The following is a 9,599-nucleotide window of genomic DNA, read 5'->3' as shown; positions in this document are numbered from 1 at the left end:
TCAACAATAGTCTAGTTGAAGCAAAAATATAAGATTTCTAGTTAACTGAAGTCCCCACCTTAACTATACAAATATATATTGTCTCATCACAATTCTATAACCTGAAAAATTGCTTCAAAAATAAAGATACAAGGAGGAAGACTTAATAGATAGTGTTGTACTATCCATCTATATTATCTCAATAGTTGAATTATTCAAATACTTTATATGCTATATATTTTTATGATGTTATATGAATTTCTAATGTACATTACTAGAAAAATATAAGGCACTAGATCTATTAGCTTATTTAGTTAATTCTACAATATATTATATTGCAAATATATAAATATAAAACGAATAGGTTTTAAGTCTCTAAATTCCTACTCTATACATAATATATTTATGTAGAATAATTACAAGCATAGCCCTATATTTTTTTATGAGATTTGAGTATATTTTGACAAAGAATAATATATAGCCGTACCATGAGTCTGGTTATAGTCGGACTAATTTTTTTATGATAAAACTTATACAATCTCAACTTTAATATTCTAATATCTTTAAAAATATATTTTTAGATTTAAAAAATAAATAAAAATATGGTAATTAGCTTTTGATTTATTTAAACTTAAAAATTAAAATGATTTTTAATTTATTTTCTTTAAATTAGTTTTATAAATAAATAATAGAAACTCATTTTAATTAATGTTTTTAAAAAGTATTTTGTATTGATAATAAAAATTCTAAAAAAAATGAATTTTAAATATATAAAGTTAAGATTATTGAAGTCTTTATAAGTAATCAATTTGACAAAACATACATTCAGAATATTATTTTAAATCAAATTAAAAAATTGAAAATTCATTTTAGGTTTTGCAAAAATGATATTTTTTTCTAATTAATATATCAAAATAGAATATTCCTATTTTGATGCCATAAATTAGAAGCTAGACGTCATCAATTTATCTTTCTCCTAGTCTAACCTAAATCAGAGCAGGGAGAGAGAGAGAAGTGACACTTTTCACTTTGAATTTAATATTGTCAATTAGTGATATAGTCAACTCTAGAGAGAGGTTTAATTTAAGTAAAAAATAATTAATAAAAGTGTAAGCTCTTATATATAAAAGAATTAATTTAAGAGGCATGAGAAAAGGAATTTTAAATTAGAAGCATATTCCATAAAGTGCCAACCCTTCTTCCCACTCACAAATGGTTAATAACCCAATGATCACTTCAATCTTGATCCAAATAACTTTGCTTGATGTTGCTCTAATCGGACTCCAAAACAATAAATATAATGCTAAAAAAGCACAAAAGCAAATCTAGCTCAATTGTATTTTGGATGGATTAACAATTATTTTATTTTATTATTTTAACTTATATATAAAATGATGGTGGGAAAAATACAGTTGAGTTTAATTTGTTTTTGTGATTTTTTAGCACTATATTTGCTATTTTGCAGTCCGATTGGAGAAGCTCTTATCTCACCATCATGTTGTCAAGCTACAGTACCCCACCAAATATGGTGAGCAACAACAAAAAAATTTATTTACTCTTTTGATTTTTATATTAGTATTTAATAATAAGTAAATATATATATATATTATTTTATATATAAGATAATATAGAATATATTTTTTAGTGAAAATTTTAGTGATATGGTTGGGATGAAAAAAAAAATATGGTGCTAAAATTACATCATTTTGATATTGGTTCAACTACAAAATGCATTTTATGATTGGAGTTGGCCTTAATCAAGTGGACATCCCCTACAAAAATATATGATACCAAAAAATAAAAAAGTAATAAGCACTTTATGAGATGATTAATAAGAATAATTTCATTTTTTTTTCCTTCTTCTTTTTTTGAGAGAGAAAAAAAATACTAGCTAGAGTCCTAAATAATCCTCCTAGAATTAATTAATTTGCTAATTGATTAGACTATATATTAATATCTTTAATTAATTATTTCAAAAGGGATGGGATCCACAAAATGGACCCTATAGACATTAGACAATATTGGGCAAAGATCCACTTGGACTGACTCTTCTGAAAAAGAAGATTAGGAAATTGAGATGAAAAAACTTATTAATTAATTTCAATTAAAAAAAGTTGGAATCCAAGAATGCTTAGGCCAATAATAGGAATTAGGTGATTTTGGAGGTCTTTTAGCACTTGTTAATAATTTGAATGAGAATGTGGATAAGACTTTAAGAGAAGCAATAATTATTTTTTTCTTTGGACTATTAGATACATATATATATATATATATGATAAAATAATTAACCAATATGGATGGGTTTAAGTGGGTTTTGCCTCAATTATATTCCCTAGTAGTTACACAAAAGGCTTTAATAGAAAAAATAGGTTTCTAAAAAGTGCCTTAACTAAACCCTTTTTAGTGTTGTATAATATATTTCATTATTATATAAAAGAAAGAAAAAAGAGTTTCCAAAGTAAAATCAAAAGTATTAAAAAATTGATGGAACGATAAAACTAAATTGGGATAGGGTTTTTGAATTATTGTCGGACAAAAGCATGTTTAACACGGTTACTCACAAGCATATTGACTTTTTTTTTTGATGAAAGCATATTGACTTTTTTTAGTGTTATTATTATTTTTTAATCATAAATAGCATGCCAACAAGCTTGTTTCCACATAGAATGTTTAATTTATGGAAGAAAAAAAAAAGATTGCTTATGAATTACTCATAAAATGAATAAGCACTCTCTTTACAATCATTATGAATACAAGGTGTCTAAAATGTGACATTAATATTTACCCCTATTTTAAATGATTGTGCTTTCTTAACAATTTTTTTCTTATCTATGTTCTCATTTACATTCTTCTTTTCACAAACAAACAAAAGAACAAAAAAAAATTGTAGTAATAGAATAGGGTAGGTAGAATAATAATTGAAAAAAAAAATATTCCTATTATTGGTCTTTAGGTATTAATTTAGAGTTTCGTGCTAAAATAAATAATGCACATTATTAGAGTATAATGCTTTTTTTTTTTTTTGAAATGGAGTATAATGCTTTTGTTACCCTTCTACATTTTTCATAAATTTTTAAGAAATGCATTATTTTGATTTCTTTTGTTTCAAGTAATGATTAGATGAATTTTCTACGTTCAAACTATACATATAGTATACTTATAAAAAGTCATATTAATCCATATATTTTACAATGTGTAATTGCTAGAATAATAATTATACTATATTCAGTTTAAATTACTTAATATAATTAAAAGAAAAACCTAAGATGTCTATCCTTCGTCTTTCTCTTTATCATTTTTTATTTCTTGCTCTTCTCTCAATTGTATTAATAGCTTCAAGATTCGACAAATTACAATTCCAAAAATCTGCCATATACAAGAGCAAAAGCTCAGAATGCTCTCTGCTCATTTAAAAATTTCATACATATGTCTAATATTTTTTGGTTTCACTATCATACCTTTATCTTAATTTAGCAATGTGCTTGTTATTAGACCCAAATTTCTACTCTTGACTACTTTTCATATTTGTAATCAAGATCAATGATTATGTAGGTCATGACTCAATGCCAAAATTGATATTATGCTCATTATCGATATTTGGATGAACGATGTAAACAACTTACGGTGGTTACATGTAAAAAAAATATTTTGATGCTTAAGTTAGAAATTATTTTTTTTCAACAATTCAACAACATAATAACATAATGAACAATCTAAAGTTGTTTTCTCGAGCAAACCTTGTCCAATTTATAGGAATTATAAGAGTGAGAAAAATATAACTTATTTGATTGATTCAACAGTTTAGTTTTTCTCTGTTAAAATAGTTCAAATTAAATTTAGTATCCGACTTCTTAGAAACAATGACAGAATCATTTATGATTTAATAAAATGTTGTGTTTTACTATAGATTTATTATATTATGAGATTGTATGTGGGAGTGTCACATGTCAATTTATATTAGTAAAACAGCATGTTTCATCTAATTTCTAAATGAAAATTTTGGCTCTTACAATCCTTCAAATATATATATATATATATTATGGTCTTGTGTGGGGTAATCTTGTATGAAATCTTTCTATATGGAAGATCCATAGTGATTATTACAACATGAAATTGTGTCACCATTCACATGAATCTTCTAAATCTTGGATTTTGGAAGTCGATGTGGAGTACATTCACCATAACCTGCAAAATTCAAATTCATTTCAAACTTATGTAAGCACCAATATCACTTAATAATAATTTTGCAATAAATAACTTACAAATAAGAAATAATTAATTTATTAAACCTCAATGGGACATTTAAACTGAAATAATCTTGTATAAGATTGAACTTGTAATTGGGTTACATACATCTCGGTATCAAATTAACTGTCCATTTATTTTAACAAATACCAAAATCAAGGCACACCATTGCTTAGAAAAAGAGATGTACGTACCAAATTGGGCTTAAAAGTTGGGCTATTTCTTAAAGTCTCCCTAATACTGAGAAGTCCAGCCCATCTTTGAGTATTGCGGCATTGGGCCGAAAAGCTCAAAAGAGGGAATTTTCATGTCGTTTTCTCAATCAAGGCAAGCTATATTTGTAATTGAACCAAATATATTAATATTATTTTTATTTTTAAAATGTGAGAAAAGGTAGGTTGATTTCAACTTCAAACCTCAAACATTGATTAAAAGCCTTTATAAATTAAGAATAAGAAGTACTTAAATACTCTTAAAGTAGAGAAAATGCTTCAATTTCAAACAACAATGTGAACTAGAAATAAGCCAATAAATAAGGCTTTACAATATGCCAAGTTCTTATTCATATGAAGATTTTATAACCTTTTTGGTTAACATAGCAAACAATTACAACAGAAGCAAAAGAAAACCATTCTCTTTCTATTTTTCTTCTTGTTTTCTTTCTTGCATTTACATCATAACTACAAAGTAGATTATTGTAGCAAGCAAGAGTCTTCACATTATTTTTACTTTCTAATAATACTCAATTACTAAATAATAATTATACTTATAATACAATTATTATTTATAAGTCTTCTGATCACATAGTACCACTACTCATCTGCTACAACACTAAGTACTCTTGAATTTGAATATCCAATTCCTTAAAAGGGTATTACTACTAACCCATGGTGTAAGAAGGAGTTGGCAAGTTAATAACAGTGGTCTTCACTTTGGTCATCATGTTAATGCTGTTTGTGATCCCTTGTGACCCAATGCCACTGTCTTTTATGCCCTGCAGCCAATCAAGAATATGTTTGGATTCAAAGAAAATGTTTACCTCAATATAATCTTACGGTGTGTGTATAAGAAGAGTTTACCTGGAATGGGAAATGATCTGGTCCACGAGCTGGTGCAGAGTTTATCTGAACGGTTCCAGTCTCCATTGCATCGCCAATTAGGATTGCCTTGTTGATGTCCCTTGTGAAGACACAACCCTGTTTAAAACATGATCCAATTTTAGGACAATGAGTAAAAGAGAGATTAGAAATGAATTAGCATAATCCTACTAACTTTTGCTTTTGTACTTTCATTTTTGGCTTGTATCTATCTATTTTTTCTTATTTTCATTTCTTTTACTGTTCATTACAGATTAGTAAACACGACCAAGATTATCAATTGTTAGATCATAGATAACCGTGGTAGTTTTACATAAGGGTAATTTCAAATTCAATTGTTTATGGGATAAGAAGGCCTTGGTCGAACTGAGGATGTCAGAAGCAGAACCAGCCAAAAAAGAAAATAATAAAATAAACTTAGGAATAAAAAAACAAGTTTATTGTGTTAAAAACACAGTAGATAACATTGCACATCAATCAAGATGATTCTGGTATAACCAATTAGAAAAGTTCTGAGCATATGTATCAGAAAAGACAAATGTGTTGAGAATGGAACTGTTGATGGCAGATGATCAGAAGATGAGGAGATAATATGTTTGTTTATTTTTTTTATTTATTTTTTGTTGAGAGCTATTAAATACTGGAGACAAGTATGTACCTGGAGTCCAAAATTGCTGGCATTGCAGTGGTGGATTCCTTCTTCAACAGAGCTAATCCTAATAACTGGTAAAACTGGTCCAAATGGCTCTTCCCATGCAATTCTCATATCAGGCCTGACATTATCTAATAATAAAGGCCAGATAAGATTGCCCTCTCTTTTGTACTCCTGGCAAAATGTTGCTCCTTTCTCTTTAGCATCCTTAACCAATCCTTCAATGAAATTCGCTGAAGATTCGGAAACAACAGGAGTGATATCGCTGTCTACCTCAGGTGGTCCAACACTCAGTTTTGCTACCCTGGCCTTCACTTTCTCAACAAGGTCATCAGCAACGGATTCCATTACCAAAACAACTTTAACAGCAGTGCACCTTTGACCACTGTTGAGAAAAACAATACATTATGTCAACTTCTTGATTCTTCTATATGACTATGTTTCCAAGGATAAAATGTTCCTATCTCTCAATGATGATAAACAAACCAAGTATCAAGTATGAGTTTAACTAGTTCGAAATCATTTTCACCTGTAAGAAAAGCCTCCTTTTATGATGTTTGCAGCCACCAAATCCAGATCAGCATCCTCAAGCACAATGCATGCATCTTTTCCTCCCAACTCCATCTGGAGAGGTATCATGCCTGCCTTCTTTGAGATTGCAATACCTGTGTCTCCACCGGTGAAGCTGTGAAGGAATGAATTCAGGAGTACGCAAAAGAATGCATAGACAACTGAGAAAGAGAGGGCCTAAAATAGTACTATCAGAGAATGAAGAGTAGAAATTACCTTATACAGTTTACTCCAGGGTGCATGGTAAGGAAGTCACCAATCTCAGACCCCTTCCCAGTGACACAGCTAATAAGGCCTTTGGGAAACCCAGCTAAGTGAAAGCAGTGCACCATGTGGAGACATGACACAGCACCCTTAAAAGAAGTGATCAAAAGATTCAGAGGACTAATCCATTGATGGATTTGCTAAGTACTATGTATACATGTTTTCATTAGTTAGCATTTTAAAGTTGATAATCTCCATAAATATGATATCAGTAATCAGCGAGTTGGAACTTGGTTAAAGTTACAAAGCCATTAGCATGGTATATTACCTGAGTTGGGGGCTTGAGCACAAGGGAGTTTCCAGCTATAAGTGCAGGAGCAATTTTTGAGACAGCAAGGTTGACAGGGTAGTTAAATGGTGGAATAGCTAATACCACACCTAGAGGAATCTGCAAATGACATTGAACTATATTAAATCATGTTTAATTTTTTATAAATTTATTTTTTCTTTACTTAAAGCAAAAAAAATTAGACAAAAATTGAAGTGTTTGTTTAAGAGAGTTTAATTTTTGACGGTATGATTGTTTTTTATTTGATTACAACATAAAAAACTAATATCCACAAAAACATGGTTTTCAGTGACTTAAAATATAACATTTGACTAAGGAAAACAAAAGGTGCAAAACATACTGAGATAAACAGAAAGAGCAGGACAATAAGCCAAGACAAATATATTAACAAAATTCAGTTACAATTTTCAAGCAAGAGAGGGTGGCTTAAGAAATAAACATAAATAAATAATCATAGCATGACGTAAAAGTAGTTTTTTTTTTCATTAAAGCTCATCTTTTGCCGATTGAACTTGTCCATATGACCCACTCAAGACAAGTTCTACAGAACAATTTGCTTAAGCTTGCGTCAATAAACAAATCTAGCTCTGCACGGCTCAAATATATAAATATATATATTATGTTTTTATGATTTTTGAATAAATTTTAAATAAATAAAGAATATGATATATATAAAAATATTATATATATAGATAACTGAAAGATTAGGTAACAAATTAAATTATTAGTAAAAAAAATAATAATAAACAAATGAGAAAAACAAAAATATTTGAAAGGAAAGACAAAAAAAAAAAAAAAGCTATGTATAAGAAGACAAAATAGTTAATATAGTGTCTCTATACATTAATTAGTAAATATAAAGAATAAAAAGAAAATCTAAAAAAGATAAATTAGAGTATAAAATAAAAAAAATACAAAATATGATAAAAAAAATAGAATGAAATTTTTTTCCTTATTACTACAGAAATAAATAAATAATATATATTATAATAACCTATAAGTGACAACTATACAAATAAATAATTCATGTGACATATAAATATATACTTGAATTGAAATATGTGTGACATTTTGATCAGTCACTCTATTAAATTATAATAAATAAAAAAATATATATAAAACAAATTCCATATAAAACAAAATAATTAAATAAATTGCAACATCCACACTTCTATGTATTTAACATATATATATATATATATATATATATATGTAAATACTACCATGTGGATGTGGGTCCATCTATCTTCTTAATGTCTTCCAAGAAGTGCTAGAACCGAATAGCATTACTTTACTTGCACTAAAATATGCTCTCCCAAACACATTATTCTTAGCAAAACTTATAGATATAATAGATAATTAGATGTACCTTTGAAGTGAGACAATACTTGGTCCTCTCATTTCCGGGAAAACTGTCAGAAACCAAAAACTTCCCTTCTCCCAAAATCCTAACCCCTTCTTCCGCACAATAAGACACCAGATCTCCAGACCTCACAACCTTCACAAAAGCTCAAAGACATTTCATCAATCACCTTGAGAACTCCTCGATCATGCATAAAAACCATCAAACATAAATAATAATTAAAAAAAACACACACAAGTACCTCAGTGACAGCATCTTTGGCTGGTTTAGCAATTTCTTTAACGAGACACTCAGCAATTGGAGCTTTGTGCTCCTTGAGAATAGCAGCCGCTTTGTGAAGTAGCTCAGCTCGTTTCCAAAGAGGAGTCTTTGCCCATGATTTTTGAGCTGCTTTGGCTATCTCCATAACCTTGTTCACCTCCTCTTGTGTGCAAGCTGTTACAACCATACATATTTGCATTCAAAACCAGGAAATTTAAACAATGAAAATTACTGATGATGATTAGCAGTATTATCACCTTGAACCTTGTACTGGGTCTTTCGAGTAGTGGGGTTAATTATAGCAACACTTTTAGCAGAAGAAGATTTCTTCCACTCTCCATCACAGTAGTACTTGTACACATCTCCATCAATAACATCTGCAAAAACTCCAGTCCCAGCCATAATTTCTCAACCAAAAGAAAAAATAAGAAAGGGAGAATTCTTTTCCCTTTTCTAAATGAATTGATAACAACCCAAGTTTTCTTATATGTGTAGAAGTTCAGGTGATGAGAGTTTGGGGGTGAGGAAGAAGAGCAGAGGAGGTGAGAGTAAGAGTGACTGGTGTGGGTTTGGTTTGGCTTTTGGGAGAAGTGGTTTGGTGAGGCTTTTTGGGGATTATATATAAGAGTAAGGTTAGCCACACTTTGGCTGGCTTGAGGCTAAAATGGGACCAAAAAAAAACAAGGTTGGTTGAATGTAGGTGGTTCAAAGCTTGCCAAGTATGCTCTTCATTACTTTCTTTCTTTTTCTCTCTGTTTTGTTTCTTTTGCTATTTTCTTTTCTTTTTCTTTCCTTTGACGTATAAGTTTGTGTGGACTATAAAAATCTACCCATGGATAGTGCACATAGGTAAGTTAGCCTTGTTTATCATGAAGCAGT

The 9,599-nt window shown here is 29.3% G+C and overlaps 1 protein-coding gene across 1 annotated transcript; it reads right to left on the bottom strand.

The window, feature by feature from the left end:
- Positions 1 to 4,734: 4,734 nt before the first annotated feature.
- Positions 4,735 to 9,324, bottom strand: LOC133782920 (NADP-dependent glyceraldehyde-3-phosphate dehydrogenase). The gene is made up of 9 exons (XM_062222372.1): positions 8,978 to 9,324; positions 8,701 to 8,894; positions 8,466 to 8,594; positions 7,076 to 7,195; positions 6,760 to 6,896; positions 6,503 to 6,658; positions 5,980 to 6,358; positions 5,304 to 5,420; positions 4,735 to 5,218 (listed from the first exon to the last, which is right to left on the bottom strand). Exons 1-9 carry the CDS (start codon positions 9,120 to 9,122, stop codon positions 5,105 to 5,107), a joined length of 1,491 nt encoding a protein of 496 aa, XP_062078356.1. The 5' UTR covers positions 9,123 to 9,324; the 3' UTR covers positions 4,735 to 5,104.
- Positions 9,325 to 9,599: the final 275 nt, after the last annotated feature.

The sequence above is a fragment of the Humulus lupulus genome, chromosome 6 (assembly GCF_963169125.1).
Source record: "Humulus lupulus chromosome 6, drHumLupu1.1, whole genome shotgun sequence".
NCBI lineage: Eukaryota > Viridiplantae > Streptophyta > Magnoliopsida > Rosales > Cannabaceae > Humulus > Humulus lupulus.
Note: the sequence above shows the minus strand (reverse complement) of the source record. Positions and strands in the feature narration are given on the sequence as shown.

What these genes read in the sequence shown, in the direction of transcription:
- LOC133782920 (XM_062222372.1), bottom strand. Translation starts at nt 9,122, where the DNA reads ATGGCTGGGACTGGAGTTTTTGCAGATGTTATTGATGGAGATGTGTAC. An exon ending in GACCCAGTACAAGGTTCAAG is followed by an intron (nt 8,895 to 8,977) that starts GTGATAATACTG and finishes TGGTTGTAACAG; the next exon opens with CTTGCACACAAGAGGAGGTG. An exon ending in CAGATCATTTCCCATTCCAG is followed by an intron (nt 5,219 to 5,303) that starts GTAAACTCTTCT and finishes GATTGGCTGCAG; the next exon opens with GGCATAAAAGACAGTGGCAT.